Below are 25,884 nucleotides of genomic sequence, written 5' to 3' on the forward strand. Positions count from 1 at the left end.
TGTTGAATAATGCTTTTTTTTTTCCCCAGGCCAGAAACAAGGAGACTGGAGTCTTAGCTGCTGCAAAGGTTATTGAGACAAAGAGTGAAGAAGAGCTTGAAGATTACATGGTTGAAATTGACATTCTGGCTTCCTGTGACCATGAATACATTGTTAAACTTCTGGATGCTTTCTTTTATGAGAACAAACTCTGGGTAAGAATAAGTGTTTCTCTGTTCTTGAAGGACATAAGTGAAATGGTGGTGCAGGGCTCCTGGTTTGGCTGCCTTCAGGTCTAACCTTTCTGGAACCTATTGGCACATGTAATGAACCTAATGCTGCTATATTGTAGGCTGGTCCCATCACACTGACTCATAACATGACTACTTTGAAGTCTGTGAGTGATACTGTAACTGGTTGCTAAATGTTTGGGTAGAGATATTTCTGATCAATGCCCAATATAAACCCAGTAAGACAAGAATTAATCTTCAAGGGGCTTTGTTACTTATAAACTTGGTTTTTGAGTTCTCTTTTTATAATAACAATCCTTGCATTTGATCTAGCGCCTTATCACATCTTCGAGACGTCTCAAAACGCTTCACAGAATATATGGCAAAGTGAATTGACTGTATTTTGTGGGTGAATATAAAGAAGGTTAAGCCCTTAGTTAAAATGATTTCATTTTGTGGGAGATTTCTGTGTTCCATCAAAGTATCCTCTTAGATTAGACAAGGATCTATGATTCAGGGTCCAAAAACTCCCTGACAACAACTTTACTCCTGTGGATACAGTAAACAATGTTTCTCACATGTAGTGTGAAGGCCACTAACTATAATTATCCACAACTCGCCCGATAAGTTTGTGATGTAAACAAATGCTGAATGGCATTCCACAATAAGGCCATAAACATCGAGCATATGATTACGACATTGGCAGCTTTTGATAATGCACACAGATGGAAAACAATAAACTTGGCTATAGAATTTTTTGGCACAGTGCTGAGATTGACACAGCAGTGAAATCTTTTTCTTTGTGCACTTAACTGTTTCAGTCCCAAGGCCATGGATAGTCAAGGGTTTGCACCTGAGTTAGGGGTTGGAATTGAGGGGTGGAGGCCAAAGATGGCTGGGGATGGGAGGATGACTAAAAATACGATCAAAGAGGAAGGCCTTGAAATTGTCCTTGACAGAGGCAAGCGAGGGGGCAAGGCGACGGGGTTCTGGGATGGAGTTCCAGAGGGTGGCGGTAGAAAGGCTGAAGGCCTGATAACCGATGGTTGGGGGGATCAGGAGTAGAAACTAGCTTTTTTTTTTTTGCCTCATCATTCTTTGCTCTCTCCTGCATCAAACAAATTCGACTTTGAAGTCGACGTTACTCCCAATACCATACGGAAGCCTCATGGAAAGTGACATTAAGGAGAAGTGACATCATTTGGGGTCATTGTTGAGAATCAGTTGCTGTTGAGTATGTTTGTGCCATTGATCAGTATGGATATTTGGGTGGGATCACAAAATCGAACACAAAGGCTTCTAAAGAGACTTGAGTGAAAGACAAAAATGAGAAATGTTCTGTGACTGAATTACTTGGAGAAAACAAAGAGCATTTTGTTTTGAAAGTTGCCAAAGCCTGTGAGTAAGATGTCCAGTTATTTTTCAATTCCAGAGTCTCGAATGTGGCTTTTTCATGACGAAGTACTGTGCAGAGCGAGGATTACATTGCTAGAGTTATTCTTTTAGTGAAGGAATAATTTATTCTGTAAGGACGCAAAAGCAGTGGTTCTGGAAAAGCTTTTGAAAGCACATTGCAAGTAGATACAGATCATTATGTTTGCATTCCGGTAGGATACATTCTGTTCATTGGATCAATGTTTATTGGACATTGGCTTAAATGTTTTTGCATCAAATTTGATGTACAATTTTTGAGCTTCAGAATATTCTTAACCAGGTGCAAAATGGCACATTTTGAGGTTTAAAACACTTTTGCTGCTCAGAGATCAGGGTAAGCACCGGCAGAAGAAATATTGCAGAATGTCCCTTTTCCAGTTTGTCATACACAGTGCAAAACTTTGCAGAAATAGATGCAACTTGCATGTAAATGTCAGTGCAGGCAAATACCCTGAGAAAGTGGGCCAGGTGTTGAACATGGTGCTTTTCAGTTGGGTGCAAGTAAACTGAGCCAATTGTGTGACCTTTGTGTCGGGATTTAATACGCCTGTCTGAGGAACCCAGACAGACGTCTGCTATTTTCTTTAATAGTAGTTGGAATGGGGAGTAAGGCAGGCATTCTTTGTCCACACGTTGTACTGTGCAACAGTATTTTCACTTTCAGTCACAAATCAGCAGGCTGCTGCACGCTGATAAACAGGATGTTGGGCAATTAGTTTCTCCTTTGCGAAAACGTGAGATGAAGTGTTCGCCGCCGCCCAGTGGGATCTTGGCTGGTGGTGGTGGTGGGTTGTGGAGGCTCATCATCTGTTGTGCATTTTAGGAATCATTTAACAATTATTTTTGTCAAATCCAAATTATTATTAAAGACAATGCAGCAAAGCTTGAAATTGATGCACTAAAATATTAATATATTACAAGGGCGTGCATCTCCTTGATAAGAAGGCAATTTGAGACGTCTCGAAGATGTTATAAGGCGCTTTATCAAATGCAGTGATTATTATTAAATCATGGTTATTTTTCATCACCTCAGTTCTTGCCCTTCACCATTCTTGGTTGCCAGATGTATGCACTACAGCAGTTAATTGCAAGCTGTTCCAAGTGTTCCTTTTAAATTAAGATGAACATGGGGATCCTGTATAAATGTGCATGAAATATCAACTCTTGTGTCTTACCTTCTAGCGGAGAATCAGCGGAGCTGATTTTAGCAAGTCCTAAAAGGGTTGGAAATTTCTTTACATTTTCACATATAGCTGTAAAGTGTCCACCATACTTGTAAAATCCTTGTACTTCTAGCCTTGTTTTCTAAAAGGAATTGGTTCAGTTTTTTTTCCAACACTTGGTTTCACTGTGGAAACCTTGCAACTTGCTGGTCAAATGGATGTTCATTACTACCCCCTCCTCAACACAGATGTCCAATCAGCAATGTGAAGCAGCAAACTTATTCCTCTCTCTGACTTTGTTTTTATTTTATTTTCTTAAAGATCATGATTGAGTTTTGTCCTGGAGGTGCAGTGGATGCAATAATGTTGGGTAGGTCTGTTTCTTCTGTAAACTTTTTATAAATAAAAGCTTGATGTTCAGGGCTTGACGTTCTTTATAAATAAAAGCTTAATGCTCAGGGCCTGATAAAAGCTTGATGGTCAGCTGGGCGAGGATGGGAGTGATAGAGTCACGGAGCCTGGTGCGAGAGAGGACACGGGCTGCAGAGCTCTGGATGATCTGTAGCCTGTCGAGGGAGGAGAGGGGGAGGCCGACAAGTGGGGAGTATATAATGTGTTCAGGTAAAGAACAGTGCAATGGATTGTTTCTTATGTGACGTTATTCTTGACAGAGTTGGATCGTGGGCTGACTGAACCTCAGATCCGTGTTGTTGGCCGTCAGATGTTGGAAGCCATTCTCTACCTTCATGACCACAAAATCATCCATCGCGACCTGAAAGCTGGCAATATTCTGCTCATGCAGGATGGTAGCATTAAACTAGGTAAGAAACTATCATTTCAAGTGCTTTTCACTCTTCTTGATCAGCCATGATCTAATTAAATGGCGGAACAGGCTCGAAGGCCTGAATGGCCTCCTCCTGCTCCTATGTTCCCATGTTCTTAAACAACAACAAATTACACTTTTTATAGCGCTCTTCACGTCAGAACGATGTCCCAGAATGCTGGACAATAGGATGTTTTGGCCCCAAGCTGGGAGTTAGGGTCAGGCGGGGTGGAGGGCAGGGTGGGGGTGGGAGGGTGACCGAAAGCATGGTCAAAGACATTAAACTCTTTAATGTAAATGTGAGAGGAAACAAATGCTAGAAAAGTAGAGTTATTTTGAATTGTAAAGAAACTGGTTGGAACAATTGAGTTTTTAGTATTGGGAGTTGTTGGGGTGTGTGAATCTCTGAATGCTCATTCAGGACCTAGTTATGAATGAACTCTTGTATTGATAGATTATTTTCGAGCATCAAATGCCCCATTTGGATCTCACAAACTTCTTTCTTACCACAAGCAACATTTTAAAGAAGGAAGATCTTGTAATTTCAAAAATGCAATCAAGAATTTAGCATTGTCACTGTAACACTGACACTTCCTACAGCCGCTTGATAGGCTCCACTGTACTTGGCCAGTCCCCATTCGTATTGGTGTGTGTAAGGAAATGAAAACGAAAGATCTTTACATGCCAGCGTCTTCCACACCATACTCCTGTCTTGCTATTCCATCTTGCTCCTGGTTCCTAATCCCTCTACCCTAGTCCTAACCCAACATTCTGCTGGGAGAAACCATTACTTTACATTTTTATTTACATGGGAGAAACATAAAAGGTTGTTAGTCTATTGGTGGATTACTTTTCCAGGTGTAATAATAATTCCTCAGAGCAAAAAAAAATTATGGTTACTCAATCCATATTTGTGAGACACTGCTGTGTGCTGCCACTTTTCACCCACAAAATACACTCACTACACTTTATACTATATCCTGTGATCACTTTGAGATGTTGTAAAGTCGTGATAAGGCCCGATATTGAATACAAGGATTATTATTATCACTGGAGCCCATTCCCTTCACATTGACACATGCCACCGCACTCTCACACTGTAGTGCGGTGACAGTCTGATGGCAATTTTTCTGTAGTGCCTATCTTTGGGGCCTGCTCTAGTATTTAACAAAGAAACCTGAAACTAAAATTATGTAAATGCTCAGTCTTTAGGCTTTTTTAAAGTTTAATAATAGCACTTTATTGTTTGAGTCGATAAGAATATGAGTGTTTCTTGCGAGTGCAAGAAATGTTAGTAGTGTAACCACCCTGGGTCTGTCCACTGTCTTGAACTCTGAACGCTTCTTGGTATATTTATAGTGCTCTGAATTGCTTGGTGGGGCGTATTATCTGAGCTCATGCATGGAAACACAAGATTCAAGATTGAGAGATTTGGGCGAATACTAGAGGCAGAATGTTGAACCAATTCCTCTCAAGTCGCAATTTAAAAGAGGAAGAATGAAAATTAGAGAGCAATTTTTTTTTTAAAAAACATTTAAGAAAAAATATTGCTGCATTGCCTAAATTCAAATTGGCCAAGGTCTAACACAAAAGTCGGGTTTTTTTTTTTCCTCTTCATTTTGAAACTGACATTTTGTTTGAGACTTGTTTATTTCCCAATTTTCATTTTTCTATGTTTTAGCAAGCTGTGGTACTTTGGAAAGCGTTCTTGCAGAACGACGAGATCGTCTAAACTTAATCCAACTTTACCGGAAAAAAGTACAGCAACTTGCATTTATCTAGCGCCCTCCGCTCAGGGTAGCGTCTCAGAGCACTTAACAATGGCGGAGCCTGACTCCGAGCTGGGGGTGGGAGTTGAACGTAAGCGCGGTCGAAAAGGGAGGTTTTCGGGCGGGACTTGAAATGGGGCAAGGTGGGGGGAAATGAGGGAGAGTGTAAATATTTAAGGGTATGAGCATAAAGATCTAATTATCATTTCTACACTGCTATAAATTGCTCATGGTTTAGTAAATAAAGCAATGCTTCAAACAATTCTACTCAATTCTGGACACTTCATTCCTTTCTTTGCATAATTTTTTTTTAAGAAGTTGGTCTTGCAACATTTCCTGGGAGTTTCCTGTTTCAGTAAAGTTGCAATATTGCTTAAACAGTGGTCGAGGGCCAGTCTTTATGATGGCTTCAAGGCAGGAAATAGACTAACCTTATTTAAACCTCAATAGAAATAGTATGAAGTGTTTCCTATGCTCTTTTTTTTTGGCAGGGTGGGGTGAGGAATGGATGTTGAAGTGGCACATCCTTTCAGCCAAACGCCCTCCTATGCTAAAAGATTCTATTTCTATAATTGTCCATTTATCCCCAGCCTCATTAAAAGCAACATGGGAGGGTTTTTTTTTTGTTGTTGTAGATATTTGCTTCTGGGCTTCAGCCTATTGTGTTACGGTCGCATTTCCATCTTATTTTCAGGTTCAAGAATGAAGGTGATTTACCCAAACCCTCACATGATTAAAGGCTCAGAGCTATTTAAAGATCCAGGTTTTGCTTCCACAAATATCTACTTTCGTAATCTCTATTTAGCTCCGAGCCACCCTGACTGATTAATTGTTACTGTTACCTACATGTTGAATAACAAGATCATGACGATTTTTTAGAAGCCTTCAGATAGCAAATGACAACCCATGGTGATAAATATGGCAGTTATCACTATTCTTATCACACTATTCTTGTGAAGGAGTGCAGAACCTTTGTGTTTAGAAACTACCTATTAAGACAAAGCTGAAAGGTATCCAAGGTTATAGGAGCACAAAGTTAACGTTGGATCATTGGTTACACGAAAGCAACACTGACCATGTCTCCCTGTTGTAAATCAGATAATGTGTTGCAATGCTTTTTCCTGTTCAGTTCATGATAGGTTGGGAGGTGGGGAAAGAACTTTGAATCTTTCCCAAATTCCTTGAAAAAACTCGAATAATAATTATATTTTCTTCACAGCGGATTTTGGCGTTTCAGCAAAAAACACAAAAACTCTTCAAAAGAGGAATTCTTTCATTGGGACACCCTATTGGTAAGCAGACGTTGACCTGGAGTCCAGAGGTTAGGGGCAGGCTTGGGTTTGCGATTTCTCAATCAGTCACTGAGGCTTTTCTTCTCCCATTGGAATTTAAAGCACCTTTTCCAGGTATGAGAGCTGGATTTGGGTTTTAAGATCCTTCGCTGAAAAGAAAAACATTTGGCACAAAAGAGGAAACTGTTTCTGACAGGGCCCTTAAGCAATGGAAGCGATTATCGAATGACCCTGGAGTCCGAGGTGATGGTGAAGCCGTAAATGTTAGAGCACAGAGACACATTAAGTGTGAAGATACCAACCATAGGAAGTTATAGCTGTTGATATGACATGCGAGAGCAGTGAGGCTTCTTTGAGGAGTTGCACGCAAGCAATTTCCCAGAAAGCATACAATACAAAATTACATTTGTCTAACGCTTTTCATGTCAGGAGGACGTCCCAAGGCGCTGGACAGTCAGAAATTTGGACCCGTGCTAGTGGGGGTGGGGGGGGGTTTGGGATCGGGGTTGGTGGAGGGCAGGTAGAGTAGAAGGGTGGCCGGAGAGGGGTCTTGAGACTTGCCTTGAAGGAGACGAAGCGAGAAGGGAATGGAGGATGGAGGGCTGGAGTTCCACATAGGAAATCAAGGTTTGGTGATTGAGTCACTAGAAGATTGAAGCACCTTGAAACGGTTCTTCTGTAAAACCTATTTTTCTCAATGGTTTGCTTTTAGGATGGCCCCAGAAGTCGTGATGTGTGAAACTATGAAAGATACACCATATGATTATAAATCTGATATCTGGTCCCTCGGTATAACGTTAATCGAAATGGCTCAAATAGAGCCACCTCACCACGAGTTAAACCCAATGAGAGTGTTGCTGAAAATTGCTAAGGGAGAGCCTCCGACGTTGGACAATCCATCAAAATGGTAAGAGCTGAATTCTTCGGAGAGAAAAAGAAAATGCAAAACATTTTTTTTGTATGTTTTATGTGGTTAGTTTGAAAAGCTACTTTCCTTACTAATGCAAACAATTCAATGCAATTTTAGCTGAGTTTCATATTGTCATCTTAATGGCAATATTTAGTTGGCTCAGACCTGAGCGCCCCCCACCCCCTTCAAAGTTCTGTGTAATTTCATTAGGAAAGTAATGTCTGGATGTTTTGCTGTTCTGTTTTTTTTCCCCCTCAACCCAATGTTACATGCCTTCATGTCAGTTGGGCAGCACATTATTTTTATATCTGCTTTGTTTAAAGCGGTTTGTGCTAGCTATCTGCTTAGGCACTTTCAAGGCTTTTTTTTGTCTTCCTTCCCTTGCTTCAGTGGACCACTGTGATGAATTGATGAGTTGAAACTGCTATTTAAGCCTTTGGGAAATGCTTGTATCTTCTTCAGGTCTAAAGATTTTAAAGATTTCCTCAAAAAAGCGCTGGATAAGAATCCAGAAACCCGTCTAAATGCAAGTCAACTGTTAGAGGTAAGAATTTTGCGGTGCTGATTCTGCTCAAATCCAAATTAAAGTTTTTAAAATGAAGGCAGATTGTCCTCTGAATTTAATATCTGCCAGAAAAAGATCTGGGAGCAAACTAATCAATTAAGATGATTATATTAAATCCTTGCTTTATTTGATAAACCATAAGATTTTCACCAACAGCAGTTGCTGAACATATGGGGGCAAAATGCCTCCAAGTAGTAGTGACTAAGTTGACTTTATCTGAGCTTTTGCAAACATTCTTTTCCAGAAACAAATAAGACTGTTTTCAATAATCTGCTGTGGATTTAAGAGGGTGAAGTTAGACAGTGACTGTTTAGAAATGTTTAAACTGTTTAGAAATGTCTGCTGATGAACCCTGAAGCGAAGTTTAATACTTCCGATGTGCAACTTCAGATGGAATCCAACATCTGTGGTAATGTGATGGTAGCTCTTAGACAATGAGATGTTTGTACTGTTAACTGGCGGCAATCAGATAAGAGGAGGAAGACTTGTGTAAACTTAATCCTCTAATGAATATCCTAAATATGGTTTACAACCAGTCAAGAAAATATTTCCTTTCTGTACAGAACAGTTTGGCTGAACATACAGCAATGATTATCAGTTTGGGGCACTTGATGTTTGACTTAATTCAGCTTTCAGGGATAGTTAGCCATCATAAAACTCATTGAAAAGGTCAACCTCACATGCTCTTTATAATGCGCATTTTAGAGCGCTTGAAATGTTCGCAAAATACACTAGACTTGCGTCCATCACAATCAGCGAATTCTGATTTTGTGGTTCTAATGGAATGTTGTTCCCACTCATTAGTATTTAACTATTATGACATTAGTTTTGAAGTTGGGATTGAATAATGTGATTGCTTTGAGAACACAATGCTCTTTATTCAGTAATATTCTAATTTATTAATACATAAATGCTGCTGAAATTGTTTACTGTAGTCTTTTGTTGGTACCACATTCAGTGAATCAAATGTAATATCGTTTGGCTTGCATCGTTTAGTAGTTTATTATGATGGGAGTCCTGCAAATTCTTTTAAAACCTTTGATAGTATTGAGAAGATGGGTTCCATGATATTTCATCTGTTGTGGTTGTCTTTTTTTTCCCCAACCCCCCCCCCCCCCACCCCTTAAAATGAGAAAGGTACATAACTAAGAACACGATTGAAAAATTAAGATCAAGCGGAACAGGCCCCAATGTTTAATGAATTATGTTGTCAGCTGTTCAATCTTTCTCATTTTAACAGCATCCCTTTGTGAGCAGTGTTTCTGACAGTAAGCCCCTCAGGGAACTGGTAGCAGAGGCAAAAGCTGAAGTCATGGAGGAAATTGAAGACAACCGTGAGGAAGATGATGAATCAGACCATTTGTCAGTAAGTGATGACTTGAAATTATCCAGATCAGGGATGGCAAACTTCTGACCCGCGTGTATACACATGTTCCACTTGTCTGTCTGGCCACGTGCCTTATATGACTAGTGTAGACCAAAAGGCAAATGTCACTTATACAGTAAATTGCTGTTCCCCTGGATTATCATGTAAATTAGTGGTGGCCAACCACATACATTTTCTTGATTGAATGTTTCTTGATTTATGGCCCCACCATAAATATCGTCACTCAGTAGCTACCTCACTTTGAAGGGTGCTATATGAATGCAAGTTGTTGTTGTTGTACTGCAAACAAATCCTTGATTTAACACAGACTCGCCTAGACTCGTGCGAATGTTCGGCAGCCACTTCACAGGCCTGTGCGTTGGCTACCACTGATGTAGACTGGTTGTGAACAGTCTGACCACAAACTTGTGCATTTCAATATGAGCAAGTTTTGGTGATATTTTGCAATCAAGATAGAATAATCCTACTTCTAGAGTGTTGTGAGCTAATACATGCTATTACAATGCATATACAATCATTTCACTTTACGGTCTTCTGTGAAGCGCTTTGAGACGTCTGGAAGACGTGAAAAGCGCTATATCAAATGCAAGGATTATTATTATATCCTTATCCTACCTAAAATCTGTTTCTCCCGTTAGCCCTCTTCAGGTCACACACGTGCTCTATCTGAACTGAGCCAGATAAGTCTGGAAGCAGAAAAGCTTCCTAAGACGCCAGAACCTTCAGATGTCAATGGAGTAAAGCCTGAAGTTGTGAAAGTTCAAGCTGATAAATCCAGTGACGAGGGCATCTGCAGCAGTGACAGTGACAAGGCAGAGAGTGAGAACTCGGTGAAGAGCAGAAGTACAGACTCGGGAATAGAAGATGGGAAAGTCAGCCCGTGTGTGAAGGACAAATCTGAAAAGGATGTGCAGACAAACGAAAAATCAAATGACGCAACTACTTCTGTGCCAGATTCTGAAGAGATCAAACTACCAGCAAAGAGTTCCCCTCCACGGGAGCAAAGTTTGCCAGACGTTTGCGCTTCTGCTCAGATTGAGGATGCTGCTGATCCAAAGAATGGAGAAGTTTTGCTCAGGGGAAGTGAAACCAAAATGGATGAAAATGTACCTCTGGGTTCAGATTCTCTGACCGAAGCACTGGATTCCACCGGTCAAAAATCCAAACGGGATTCTGATTGGGGCAGCGTGTCTGCTTCCGACAGCATTGACCTGAATATTTCACTTTCAGCGGACCTTTCATTGAACAAGGAAACTGGTTCCATTTCGATACGGGTAAGATTTCTATTGTTCTGAACTTAAATCCTCGGAAAAGCACTCCCCTCTAGGCATCAAGTGTCAGCGTCGAGGGAAATCTATCATTGCTGCGTTTCAATTGAAATCGTGGTTTAGAGCTTTCATTGTTGTCCACTAATCAGTCTTTGCAATCTGTGTACCTGTTTATCGTCAGTAAGCAATTATTTCTTTGCTTTTTGCCTCTTAGAATGCCAAAGCGCACAACAAAACTCTGAAACGAACCAGGAAGTTTGTGGTCGATGGGGTTGAAGTGAGCGTCACAACATCGAAGATTATTGGCGACGATGAAAAGAAAACTGAAGAAATGCGATTCCTAAGGCACGTGGAAAAGATTTTCTTTTGTTTTTACACTGTCCCAAAATTTCCAGTATCACTTTAACAAACTCATTTGTATTTACTGCCACCCAATACAATTAATATCCGGGTCATGCACCAGTAAATTGGACGAGGTTATGCAGTGAATCTGAAATAATAATAATCCTTACATTTGATATAGCGTCTTATCACGTCTTTGAGACTTCTCAAAGCGCTTCACAGAATATACTCTAAAGTGAATTAACTGTATATTTTGTGGGCAAAACGTAGCAGACAATTACCACAGCAGTGCTCACACACATTTGTGATTGAGTGACCAAATCAGTATTATTTTTTTATTTTGGTTTGAAGGGATTATTACCCCCGTAAAAGCGATCTGCCAATCGACTAACAACTGGTTTTCCTACTTACTGCTAGATAAACAGAGGTGTGTGGAGTAAGGAAACTTGCCCAACGTTTTGCCCTGCCCTGGAATCAAATCCAGATTCTTTAACTAGATTTAATTACCATAAGCAGTGGGTGATAAATGCGTGGAAATTGAACAGTTCATGGTGATGTGGAGAGGCTAATTTGAAATATTTTTGAATCGATAGGCGACAGGAGCTGCGGGAGCTGAGATTGCTACAAAAGGAGGAACATCGAGCTCAGACTCAACTGACTGCCAAACTACAGCAGCAACAAGAACAAATGCTTCGTCGATTTGAGCAAGAGATGAACGTATGATTTTATTGTTTTGCCTCTTCTAATTCCTTTTTTTTTTAAAAATTAAGTGACGATAACTGTCACTGGCCCCTTGAGTTGTGGTTTTTATCTGAGATATCCTGGCGTCAGCTGTAGACATCTGGCCATCTTGTCAGGAGTCCTGTAGCTCAGTGGTTAGAGCACTCGCCTCGCAAGTGAGAGACCTGGGTTCAATTCCAGGCAGGACGAAACCTTGGGCAAGTTTCCTTACTCCACATGCCTGATAATAATCCTTCAAAAAAAGAAAAAATAGTAAAATTGGTCACTTCAATCCACAACTGTTTGTGGGACGCTGCTGTGCGCAATTGGCAGCCAAGTTTCGCCTACAAATATACAATCAATTCGCTTTACAGTCTATTCTGTGAAGCGCTTTGAGACGTCGAAGACATGAAAAAGCGCGATATCAAATGCAAGGATTATTTGTCACCAGCTCTCAGCTGTCAGTGATGCTCTTCAGAAGTCAGTGTATCAAAGAATGTTGTGCGCTGTGTTTGATAATGTCCTTTTCATACCTGCACCTCTGGAAAGATACACATGGTTGTGGAAGGGAGATTAATGTGTTCTGGGTAAATACTTAAAGATCTGGACATTCATTTGTAGGTCCATTTTATTGATCTTTCCTTTGCTAAAGGCTGCTAAAATACATGCTATAAGATTTGGCGATTGAACATTTTGGTTTTAAGCTGTGCCTTTTTTTTTTAAAAAAAGAATAACTTAACACAATCCTTTCAATCTTGAAAATGGAACCATATAACCACAGGCATTTATGGCCCAGAAGAAGGCTGTTGGACCCATCACGTCTGTGCTGGCTCCTGAGTTGCTATTTTTTTGTTTCATGCAGGGAAAGAAAAAGTTCTTTGACACAGAGTTGGAAAACTTGGAGAGGCAACAGAAGCAGCTGATTGAGAAGATGGAACAGGACCACACAAGCCGTCTCCGTGACGAGGCCAAGAGAATCAAAGCTGAGCAAGAAAAGGAATATGCCAAATTCGTGGAGCAGCTGAAAATTCAGAAGAAAGAGGTAAAAATTCAAGCAAGTTTTCTTAAAATTTACTGAAAACAACTTAAACTTTACGTCAAGGTTCGAAACTTTCAGAATGGGGAAACTTCCAATCGTTTGTGGTCTGGTCTCTCTGTTTGAAATGAATGTGGTGATCAAGAAAACTAACCAATCATGAATGTTGTTGGTATCTCACAGGTTTGAGAGAATTTAACTAACATAATTTGAGATCTTAACCTGATTTGTTCGAAAAATGCAGGAGAGTTGTATGTGTTTAACCTCGATTTTTTTTTTTTTTTTTTCTTTGATTTATCTATCTCTTGTATTACTGGTTTCTGAGAACTTTTAATAAATTTCATTCTGTCCTGGTCTCCTTTCAGTTGAAGCAGATGGAATTTAAGGTGCACCGGATGTGGGAGGGTTTTATTGTGGGAACATTTTTATTGGGAATGAACACAGTCTCTACATCTGACCTTTGCACCTGAAGTACGTTACAACTTCATAATCCTCTGCATCAATTGAAATACTTGGGTGTGATGTAAGCTTGGATTTCAATCCTCTTCCCTCAGCCATTTCATTATAAAATATGCACTCATTTTTCACAGAGGTTACAGTAACAATTTTTTCGTTTTAAAATTTTGTTTCTCCCCTTCTCTTCAGGACTCCAGTACTAAAGCTAAGCAGGCGGACACCCAATCTATATAAGCTCTGTATAGCGAGACAATTCTCGTTATAAATGACAATGTGCTGACAGCAGCATACTGAGGCAGTGTTCTCGTCTCTTGTAGGGATGCCCTTCACCAGGTGTCCTGTTCCAGTGGCCTGATTGAGATGGGGTATCCAACATGGAGAATAATAATGGGACTCAGGATTGCAATCCCACGCACAGAGTGTATAATGTATAGAGAGAAAAAGGGGGACATAATGCACAAGAACTGAAAGAGTTAAAAAAACTAAGCTTTTTTAAAAAAAATTAATACAATCCTGGAATTCCCTTCTATAAATCCTGGGATTTTGGGAGCATCGTTATCACACAGGATCCTGCAATCAGAATTGCTAGGTTTCCTGGATAACTTCATTCATGTTATCACAACCATCTCCAATACAGTTTGTTGGTGCCCTTGAGGGCACTAATGATCCGATGAGGGTTGAGACCCAATCTGAGGACACCTGTGAAAGCACCAATCCTAAACTTGACTTGTAAATTTGTCCTTGAGGCCTTGTAGTAGTGGAGTCCATTCAGGAAGGAACAGAGGTAAGTGCTTTCTTTTCAACCAGCGAAAGGTCACTTTCTATCAGTTGGGCATCTGAGGAGAAATACCTCAGCTCAAAGCATGATGCAAATCAAGGAATTTTAATAACTTCAGAAGCATTTTTTAAATTGTGTAGCAGATTTGTTCCAAGACGCATTCAAATTCCAGCAGTAAGAAATTACCCTAAATAGCCAAACCCAATTTGTGACTCATATATAGCAACGTCTCTGCTGATGGCTGTTACTGGGTTTATTCCTGCAGATCAGCATGGCTCTACAATATTCAGGAAAGAGCATCTCATTGTTGCCAAACCTTTCTTTAAACCTGTGAAATTGGGACATTATTAATCATACTCCTTCCCATTTCAGTATCTCTCTTTTATCAAATTAAAAACCAAAAAATGAGGCTTCTACACAAATTCAGTTAATAAACGGAAAGCTACTCCAAGCAGATGTATTTTGTAAGAAATTGTTGAAGTGGTGGAAGTGCTTCAGCTTTGGACGATTCTTATTTTTCTTCAACTCTTTAACCCCTTGCTTCCCTTCTCTCCCCCTGATCAAAACACCTTTCACTTTTTAATGTAAAGCAATATTGTGGTAAAGGGCCTCGGTGTCTGTCACTTAAATAAACTGACAATAAAATGGCTTTAGTTTAATTTTAGGCCATGATTATTTGTCTAAGTTTCTATTTGGCTTTATTAAATATTCTTGCTCTTCACACTTCTCCTGAAATCTCTACGTTCAATGCAGATTATTAGGTTATCTGCTAAAATGTGTACTTTTTTGTTGTACATTAGGTAAAGAGTGAGGTTGACAAACTTCCCAGACACCAACGCAGAGACAGCATGAAACAAAAAATGGGAGAATTTTCACAGAAGAAGCATGCACAGGTAGCAGCAGTGAATAGAAATAATCGGTTGCAATGGCCTGAAAATTCAATTAAGTAGACTGGTTCCAGCCCAGTCCCAAGCTGGTCAAAATCCGTTGAACCCCCCCTCCCACCCCCAAATCTCTCAATCCCATAGCATCTATTTTCCTTTTATCCCATTAAAATATTTAATCCAGTCCCTAACTGTGGCACAAAAGCCTTTAACCCCATACCAAAAGCTTAAACACCTTTCCTAACTACCCTTTCCCGAAGGAAAAATGTATAGTTTTTACAAAATATTACATCAGTGGCCTTCCTTTCGTTGTCAAATGCCTGGGTTACAAGTAGAGACACCAAACAATGCCTCATCAATGAAGGTTCTGCTGGCCCAGCTCAGACACTTGGATAGGTTTGTGTTTTGAACGGTTTGGTTTCGTAACAATGTTTTGGGGATGTGATGAATACAAGGTCACCTGGGAGAAATCTGCCTTTCATTTTAGTCACAAAGGAAGACTGAAATGCAAGGCAAATTACCTTCAGCCCTTTAATGACGTTGGATTCTAAACTCGGTGATGGCCCGTGCTTGAATCATGGACTTCACTTGCTGCTTGTTCATTCTTTTGCTGTGGGGTAAGCTGGACGGGCTTGCCTGGGATCATCTTGTGAACACAAGTGTAGCTCTTTTTTTGTCACCTAGAGACCATCCAGTATCCTGCTGATGGATTAACCCCAAGGAAACGCAGGTGGTGAAGTTTTGGGCAATCTCATGGTTGTAGGGAGTGGTTTGATCGCTGCTCTAACTCTGGCAGTGATGCCTTTGATCTATTTGGGCCAAACCATCTTGTGTGAAAACTGGTTGGGACTGTGTATTTGCATAGAATCATTACATTTACAGCACAGAAGGAGACCATTCGGCCCATCGAGTGTGCACTAGATATACACTGTAATTGGATTGCTTTAAATAATGCCAGTATGTATTGCAAATAACCTTCAAAGCAATATTTTATATGGCTTAGCCAGTAGCCTGGAATTTCGTCATTTGGATTCTGAATTTGTAAAGCAGGAAAGAGAATGCTGCAACTAAGCATTGATAGATACAAGATACGAGATATTTTGGTCAGTTTTAAAAATAGTGATATTCTGGGATATGGTGCAACAGATAGTGATGTAATTCCTATATCTGAATTCCAATAGTAGTCGTTTTTTAAAAAAAACACATTACCATTGTTTTTGCAGGTTAAATGCCAAAATGTTCTCGTCAGCAATGGACAACAAGCTTTTAATTTGGGTTGTTTTATATTTATCTGGTACATTGGATGCTTATGGAACAGTCGTATTGCTCTGACTTGTTTGCATTTTTATTCTTATTTTTGCTAAATGACCTAAACCTCAACTGTCCCACAAGAGCTCTTAAAGGTTGGATAATGTCTGAAGGTTGGTATTTCTCTCGCCAGATTGCAGGTATTTCCCACCGAATGGAATTGCTGGACGGCCCTGTTAGAATGTGCTCTTCCCGAGTACGGCTCTACTGAGCACTCGTACAATACCAGCTGCAAGATCTCAACGACGACAAATTATATTTGTATAGCTCTTTTCACGTCCTCCAGACGTGAAAGGTGCTATACAAATGTAATTTGTTGTTGCTGAGATGCTCCCAGCACTCACTTGCCAGCTTCAGGCCCCCAAAAATGGCCAATTTCCAGGACTTCATGTCACCCGTGATGTCACTTCCGATGTGTTGTGTAGGAAGTAATGTCATCGATGACCGAAGGTGGCCATGTTTACACATTTCGCTTAATGTGCCGCCTGAGATGTTGGGACCCAGGTGACCCTGTTATAATGGGATTCCTTGAATGGTTTTGCTTTTCAGCAAGTGGATGTTTTTTTTAATTTAAAAAAAAAGCTTAATTGTTTGTCCTGCTAAACCTATTATTTGACTTGTGTGCATTTTCCTACATGGATTATCCCCTCCTTTGGATCAAGCTTCATGGTCTATGTTCAGGCTGCTCTGTCAAGTGGACCTTCAGTTTCCTTTCAGCTCCACTATTCTCTTGTGATTATTACCTCCTGCGGTTCCTGTACATCAGAAATTTCTGTCCTTTTTTGATTCTGTGATCCTTGATCACGGTGGCTGTGCATCATGTGAGCTGGGAGTCGTAAAGTAACGTATTGTGCCATTCCATTTTATTGTTCGCTATCTTCTTTCAATCTTTGTTGTGCTTGTTATAGCTCTGCCTTCTGACCCACAATGAATTGTGTTCTTCACAGCATAAGACGATGAAATGAGTTGAATGTCTCCAGTATATTGCAGGTAGTCAGGAGAATCTTTGACCAGTTTTCTTTTCTAGAGAAACCGTAACTAACGAAGGCGCAGTGGACTACATTACAAATCTTAAATGATCATAAATGGTTATTTCTCAGTGACTCCCCATTAACTTCTGAAATACCTGAATCATTTGTGTTCCTGTCCAGGATCAAGAGTTTCAATCCAAGCAGCACCTGGAACTGGATTTGGCGTTGAAAAAAATAATTGCACAAAATAAGAAGGAAATTTCTGACCAGGAACGGGAATGCCTTGCAAAAAAACAGCAGCTTATGAGAGGTACAATAGACATTTTAGTCGATTAATTCACAAATGTGAACCGCGAAAGCTTTTAATGTGATTAATGATGGCCATCTGGGTGAAAAGTGAAGCCCTGGGTTCAGGTTTTTCAACTTTATGTAAATATGTACCAAGAAATATTTCAAAATATTCACTGAACAAAAGTCAAATAGCAGTGGGAGCAACATTCATACATTTAAGTTACATGAAAATTTTCCAAATCTTAAACTTAAAACAACAACAAATTATATTTACACAGCGCCTTTCATGTCAGGAGGACGTCCCAAGGCACTAGACAGTCAGGGATCTACACCTGAGCTGGTGCTTGTGTTCAGGAGGGATGGAGGGCGGTGAGGGTAACGGTAGGAGGGTGACGGAAGGCAGGGTTGAAGAGGAAGGTCTTGAGATGGGTCTTGAAGGAGGCAAGGGAGGGGGTGAGGCGGAGGGACTGTGGGATGGAGCTCCAGAGGATGGGGGCAGAGTGGCTGAAGGCCTACAGTCGGTTTTGTGCTAACAACATTTATATGGGGTAGTGTCCCGGAGCGCTTGTGCTGAAAGTGATGTGAGCGTGCTTGTGAGTGAGACGCACTCGTGCAAATTCAAGAGGAGAGCGATTCTGTCCTAATTTCTCGGATGTGTGATGAGTATTGGTGCACTTGGGGTGTAACCTGCCACCTTGGGCTTCTTGTAGACAGAGAGGCTGCCATCTGGGAGTTGGAGGAACATCATCTGCAGGAGAAACACCAGTTCCTCAAACAGCAGTTGAAGGACCAATACTTTCTGCAAAGACACCAATTGCTCAAGAAACACGAGAAGGTAAAAGTGCAGCGGCCGACATGTATGAAAAGACGAGTGTTGGGTCGATACCTAATTCTCGATCTATATAAAAAATCTCCAAATGATTCTTTAGATTTTATTAAAGTATGGTGCTCTGAACCTTTTGTCAGGAACTGTAGCTGATATTCTTATGTAGTAGAGGGTCCAGTTACTCAACACTGAATGGGCATCAGATGTGGAATCCTCAGGTGTTTGGCTCCAGTCAGTGGCTTTATCTTTGTGTGTCTTTCCATCGCAGGAGTTGGAGCAGATGCAGCGTTACAATCAGCGAATGATCGAGCAACTGAAAGTCAGGCAGCAACAGGAAAAGAATAGACTTCCCAAAATTCAGAGGAGCGAGGGGAAGACCAGGATGATGATGTACAAGAAGAGTCTGCGCATTAACTCCACAGGCAGTCACACAGAGGATCGAGACAAAATAAAACAGGTGGGTTGAGGCAGTGAGAGCCACCAAACTCGCTAACCATGTGAGCTACTTCGTGACTCGGTTACTTTATGGACTCCTTAAAAACTGGACAAGTAGCAAAAAAATAAACCTCCGTAGGCTTCCAAAACAGGCTTAAATGTTAATTTAAGCTGTGAATTGATTGTCTACTTTGACTGTTTGAATGTGGAGAGAATTTAAATCTATCTCTCTCTCCTGAAACTTACTTCATCCCTCACCCAAGGGGTGGAATTACCAGACTGAGTGAGATGGAAACTCCCGAGTTACCTTGTCTGAACCTATTCTGGCTCTTAAATGAGGACAGTCAAATGGAGGAAAATGTGTTTTTAATTTGTAATAAACTGACTGTAGAGCTGCTGCTTAATCTTTAAAATACACAACAACTTGCATTTATACAGTGCCCTCCACACAAGTAGCGTCTTTGAGCGCTTGATTGTCATTTGATTCTTGATGCTCATACTCAGACGTTGAAGAGATCGTACATAAATGCCACATGATTCTCATTTAGTAAATCGTGTTCTGTTAACAAACCTTCTAGTGGTTTTGCACGTTAACTCAAATGTTACATTAACCTTTTCAAGCATCAAAAGCTTTGCTTTCTGACCACATTAACTATTATTTTAGTTTGCCTACAGACTAAGTTATTGTTTAACTGAAATGTACGTTGTCAAACATCGTCTGTTGCAAATAATGGCCCTCTTTGTTGGTGTACAGAACTTCCCTGACCTGACCACTTACATCTCCAACCACTAATCTTTGTGGACCCCATATCTCCAAGGTGGTGGTGAAGAAGCCTTAATTAGTTGAGTTTGTCTTTATGTGTTGGATTCACTGATTTATGATATTAATGCTTTTTTTCTCCCCAATCGAAGTTTGGGCAACAAGAAGAGAAGAAGCAGAAAATGGAAAAGCAGAATCAGCAGCAGAAACATGAAGCCCAAATGAGAGACATGCAACTCGAGTGTGAGAGCAACATCCAGGAGCTTCAGCAGATGCAGGTGATGTGTCTGCCGTTTCTGTGGCTTTTATTTCTACATAAAGTGCACTACAGTTATATGGTTTAAAGTCAGTTGGATTGACAGAATCATAGAATTATACAGCACAGGAGGAGGCCATTCCGCCCATCATTCCCGTGCTGAGTCTTTGAAAGAGCTGTCCAAATTATAATCCCACTCCCCAGCTCTCTCCTCATAGCCGTGCAAATTTGTCCTCCCCAAATATAGAATGTGCGATGTTGCAATAATAATAATCCTTCCATTTAATATAGCGGCACATCACGTTTTCGGGATATCTCCAAGTCTTCGCAGAATATACTGTAAAGTGAATTGACTGTATATTTTGTGGGCGAAACCCGGCAGCCAATTGCGCACAGCAGTGTCCCACAAACAGACGTGGATTAAGTTATTACTTAGCAGTTAAACTAATTGCCCTGTAATTCTTTCAGAATGAAAAGTGCCATCTTCTGATTGAACACGAGACTCAGAAGCTAAAAGCAATCGATGAAAACCACAATCAACAGCTGAAGGAATGGAGGGAGAAGCTGAGGCCAAGAAAGATGGTAAGATTTACCAGACCTTAATGCAAGTCCAGTATAAATGCGCTGTTAAATAGTGAACGGTTCTGTAATGCCCAATGTATGTATCTAATGCCCAACTTATCCGGGAAGCAAAGCAAAGTGATTTTCCAGAAAGCAGGAGTAAGAATCCTGATTGGATCCCACTGGCTGAGGGATGAGGACACTTTATTGCTTTTGTATTGTTAAACCGTAAACAATTAAACAATTTATATTACATTGTTCCCGTCCCAAACCGTAGAACACCAGACATTAAAAAGTGAATACATGACTTGAACTGGTATTTGGAGTCTCACAACTCAATTACATTATATAACACTCCATCCGAAGGACTGAGCCTCCTTTATTTGGTGCCTCTTAACGCAGCAGAGTTGAACTTGACATTACAGCAGTTTGGGTCGATATTCTGTCACAATGAATTTAGGATCTGCTCGCTGCAGTTTCAGGAATATTTATTCGAATGGTTTTGAGCCGTGGAGAATACGAACGTTTGCTATTCTGGGATATTTGCTCCCGTTCCATTCATTCTGTACGGTTATTTCAAGGGTTTCTTTGTGTGTTCGTACCTTGTTTCAAAAATTGCAGTAAAGATAGGAACTTTGATTATAAATCTCTCGATCAGGAGGACACACAGAATTCTGGGGAATGCAAACCCAATGTGCTGGGTTTGGGGGTGAGTATTAGTTCAGAACATTTTCATGTATGGTGCTTGCAGTGCAGTTTCTCAACATATAATCAGCCATTTTGAAGCTGTAGTTAAGTGGAGGGTTTGAATTTACCCGACAGAGTGTGACAATTTAACAGCTTACTCGCATCTAATGATTAATGTGCCACTTTAGCTGAGTATTACTTTGGCTAATTATGAAAGCATGGAGATGATTTATTTCCCATTGTGATATTTAGCAAGCTGAACTTTTGTTATCCATCTGAGGCAATTACTTAAGTATCCTCAAATATTGAATTGTTGCATGTTGTTGAGCATCTTGTTGGGGTTTAAATTTAGTTTCGTTTAACACCTTTTTGTAAGAAAATCTTTATAGAACCACAATACCAGTCAAACCAAACTTTGGATGTTGCTTTGAAAGCAAAACTGAAATACATTTACCGAAACTTACAGAATCACATATTGTAATCTGAAGAACTCCAATTAGCTTCAAAACATATTTTTAAACAGCTGTTTTGTACTGAATTTAAAGCCCTGGTTTCTGTGAATGAGAATATTAATTTTCATGGCTGGATGAGCAGTTACAAAATGATTTGAAACTGCCAGTGTGTTGTTCAGGAAATTGAAATGATATGAACATGATTGTTGTGAATTGCCTGATTTTTGAATCACTGGATTATTTTACAGTGTTGAGTAATTGCAATGTTGGATCAGATTGTTAAAGAAGCATAATGATGATATGCTTTTTAAAACGTTATTTTGAGCAATCATTTCTGAATAAAAGTCTTGGAACTTGAATGTGGTAATCAAACGATTGATAGTAAATTGCCTGGAGTTTTGTTTGGAATCCTATTAAGCTTTTACAGTGCAGAAGAAATCCTTCAGTTCATTGTCTGTTCAGTTCATTGTCTGTACGTTCAGCTGGCTTTCCCGCTGGAGAAACCACTCTAATCCTATTCTCTTGTTCTCTCCCAGTACCCTTTAATATATTCCTCATTCCCTTTGATAGTGATGGATTCTAATGGTTCTGTCTTTAATGCAGGCTTTGGAGGAGGAACTGACCCAGAAGAAGAAAGATCAGGAGGTTTTCTTCAAACTCAGTGAAGAAGCAGAGTGTCAGAGTCCAAGTTCCCCAAACAAGATTGCCAAATTTTTCCCATTTACCTCCGAACAAGCCTAACTGTTGGCATTCTAAGGAAGTCCTGGGTATCACACTGCGGTGCTTGCTTTGACCTCAGGATTGTAGAGATGTGATCAAGCCTTTAATTTATATATATTTTTTTAACTTAAATGCATTTAACAACATTTTTTGTTTTGGAAGGGAACGAACTGCTGTATTTACTACTGAAGTCCGATTTACAAAAGAATAAGATGAGTTACATGTTCTTGTATTCACGTGTTCCACAAAAGAAGTCTATGTACTTGCTGTGATCGCAAATGTATACTGAATCCTGCCATGTTAAAAAAAAATATTTTTTTTTGTTGAGGGAGGCTTTTGTTTGTTTCTAGGGGACTTTTTGTGCTCTGTTTTCTAAGTTCGGTCTCTGTATGATTAGATAAGGAAAATGCTGATTTATAAAGCAACTTTTTTTAAAATTAGTTTGTAATCAAGTCATTTTTATTTTTTTCTTAATAGAACTAGTGAAAAACTTCATGGGGGAGAATTCCTGCCCTTGTTAACCACTATGTAAATATATTGCTAATAAAACTTATAACTGGAACCATTTTATATGCTTGGGTCTTGTGTTGCAAAAAAGCACTTCTGATGTGATCTCAATGCAGATACTCATCTAAGAGGTCCCTAACTCTGGAACTTCTGAATGTTTGCATTGAAGATTTTGTAGAAGACGAGTTTTGACACTTGTATCTGGGATGGTTTGAAGGGAAGAGAACTATCCTACACGTGCAGATAGAAGACAAGGGTGAAGTACTAGTGGCAATATTATTAGATATATTAGGAGTTTGGAAAGTATTACTTGTGCATTTTAAATAAGTTTTTGGGTGGACTTTTTAATTCTGTCGACTCCAAAAATGTGTAGTGAAATACTCCCAGTCACCACGAGGTGGCGCAAGGTCCCCAGATATAAGTCGTGTTTGCAGAATGCAGTTCTTTTATCCAAAAGGTTATTATAATTGTTCTCAATAAATAGTGAATGCTGATTAGTCAGGAAAGATCATTTTGTTGAGAGAATGAAACGTGAAGTTGTGCAGTCTGATCCGGCTGATTCAGTTAGTGCTATCCCCAAGCCAAGTTAAACGTCCAACTGCCTTAGAAAGTTTCAAAGGGACTTAGAGAGTTACAAAGGGATTTAGACAGATATGCAAAATTGGCAGATGGAATTCAATGTAGAGAAGTGTGAGGTCATCCACTATGGATCCTATGAGCGAAACAGAATATTTTCTAAATGGTGAGAAATTAAGACCTGTGGAGGAGCAAAGGGATGTGTGTGTTCGCGTACACAACCATTAAAAACAAGCTCACAGGTACAAAATGTTATCAAAAAGGCTAATGGGATGTTGGCCTTTATCTCACGGGGGCTGGAATATAAAGGAGAGGAAATGATGCTTCAAACTGTATATAGAGCCTTGGTCAGAACCCACCAGGAATATTGCATTCAGGTCGTGCATGAGGGAAAGAGCAGCTTTTGGGGGAAAAAAATTGTCATTTCTTGACCTCAAAAGATGAAAGGGCTAATTGGATTCGAACCAAGAAGCTTTCTGATCCCAATTCTGACTGAAGGGTATTCTAGATGGTGTAACTCTTGTGAAGACAGTTGAGTCTGGTATCACTGCTGGGCTTGTTTCTGGCTGTGGCACAGTCCCCTGTGTCTGGGTTTGTGGACAATATGAGATGGTTGAACAGAAGTTAATGATTGAGACTGGTCTCTGGCTCCTGCCATCACTTTCTGGGAATGCCAATGCCAATTAAACCACCTCGGGATTCCCAACTGTATAACTTATTCCTTCCTTTTGTTCTACACATTGAGGACCAACCATCTCCCTTCCCTGTACCACCTCCAAACTCCTTTACCTCCCTCTCTCCCCTTCGCTCCCCTCCACACTGAATAAGAACCTGCAAACAGTACAAGAATCTTCATTATTTACTCGGCAAGCATTTCACTTTATTCCATAAATGTACGTTTTTAAATATTTATGTTTTATTGTGTTTTCCGACCACTATTGTTAGCCCATTTTTTTCCCCGGAAAAATGCCAAACTTTTTCATCAACTTTTGTGGAGTCCTGTAGCTTAGCGGTTAGAGCGCTCTCCTCGCAAGCGAGAGAACCTGGGTTCCATTCCCAGTCAGGGCGAAACATTGGGCAAGTTTCCTTACTCCACACGTCTCTCTTTACCTAGAAGTAAGTGGGGACCCGTTTGGTAGTCAATTGGCGGATTGCTTTTCCAAGGATAACCATCCCTACAAAAAAAAAGAATTTGGTCACTCAATCTACGACTGTTTGTGGGACACTAATGTGTGCAATTGGCTGCTGTGTTTTGCCCACAAGATATCCAGTCAGTTCACTTTAATTCATGTTTCTGTTGAAATATTTCCAGCGAAGGAAGACAGAGGGATATTTCTTTGGAGGTGAGGGTAAAAAAAAACTATCGTAAATGTATAACTCGGATGGGTTTCAGTATTTCTGTCAGTAGGGGGTGCTCGCTGTGGGTCTGGAAGACGTGTAGTCTTCAGTAAATACCTGCTGTGTGTAACAGACATTATAGCATCACCCTGAACTGATCTCAGGGAACTATTGTAATGTTATTTTGTGCAGCGGGCAGGAGTGGCTCTTTTTGCCGGTCTTGATTAGATTTTGAAGTCTGCCCATCATGGTGCGTGGCTGGTGCGTTCCTTACTACAAAAAATAAATCTAACTGATTAACTTTAAAAAAAAATCATCGTTTCTTTAAGACTAATTGGACATTGTAATGATATCACGACTTTTTCGGTTGTGACATAGTTTGTGAGGTTAAATTGTGCCCCAGGTAATACTTTCTCTGATGATGATGAAAATAATAATAATCCTTGCATTTGATATAGCGCCTTATCACGCCTTCGAGACGTCTCGAAGCGCTTCACGGGAGAAAGAATCTGTTCGCCTTCAGCTGAACGTCTTGGGTTCTAAATTAAGTGAAGCGGAAAGGTTGAGCGCCACTGATGAGTTGGTGAAGGTGAATTCGACGGATGAATAACAACAACAACAACAACAAGATTCCATTTATAGAGCGCCTTTCACGTCGGGAGGACGTCCCAAGGCGCTGAAAGTTACATTAAAATCAAACTCGGCTCATTCGCTCATCCATTCATCGGGTTTCCAGCTTCCAGTGTAAGTATCAAATTCCCCTAAACACAAACATAAACAGAGGGACACAATGTTTCAGAGCAGAAGAGGTCCTACTAGTACTCCCCTCTACTCCACACCCCATCTCCTCTCCTCCCCCTCCTCTCTCTGGGTGTCCAGGAACTTTAGACAACAACACTGTTAAGCCTCCTATTGACTCGAATAACGTGGCTGGAATCTTTCTCGCCATCTTAACCCAGTCTGACATGAGCTGGTGGCAGAGAAGCCCCCGAGGTGTCGCTGCGCTGTGGCTCAGTGCGTGATTGGCCAGTAGGCGGCCCGGGGGCCGGGTTAGGCTCGTCAGAACAGCTGGTTGGTTTAGGCTCTGGAATTGGGGAGTTCCTGCTCGGGATTTTCCTTCTCCTTCCTCCCTCCCTCTCTCTCTCTCTCTCTCTCTCTGG

General features: G+C 40.4%; 1 protein-coding gene across 2 annotated transcripts; it reads left to right on the plus strand.

Annotated features, from left to right (window-relative positions):
• Positions 1 to 29: 29 nt before the first annotated feature.
• LOC103183667 (serine/threonine-protein kinase 10) lies at positions 30 to 22,865 on the plus strand (the record flags this gene model as incomplete). Of its 2 annotated transcripts, XM_042339896.1 has the most annotated exon segments (18): positions 30 to 194; positions 3,128 to 3,176; positions 3,478 to 3,627; positions 6,618 to 6,690; positions 7,403 to 7,597; positions 8,063 to 8,144; positions 9,406 to 9,531; positions 10,191 to 10,826; positions 11,035 to 11,165; positions 11,756 to 11,879; positions 12,745 to 12,924; positions 14,953 to 15,045; positions 17,496 to 17,625; positions 18,317 to 18,441; positions 18,701 to 18,889; positions 19,780 to 19,905; positions 20,352 to 20,465; positions 22,187 to 22,865. In XM_042339896.1, coding segments are annotated over 18 exon segments (2,826 nt in total), but the record flags the coding sequence as incomplete, so codon positions are not given.
• Positions 22,866 to 25,884: the final 3,019 nt, after the last annotated feature.

Source organism: Callorhinchus milii, unplaced genomic scaffold (genome assembly GCF_018977255.1).
Source record: "Callorhinchus milii isolate IMCB2004 unplaced genomic scaffold, IMCB_Cmil_1.0 Scaffold13, whole genome shotgun sequence".
Lineage (NCBI taxonomy): Eukaryota > Metazoa > Chordata > Chondrichthyes > Chimaeriformes > Callorhinchidae > Callorhinchus > Callorhinchus milii.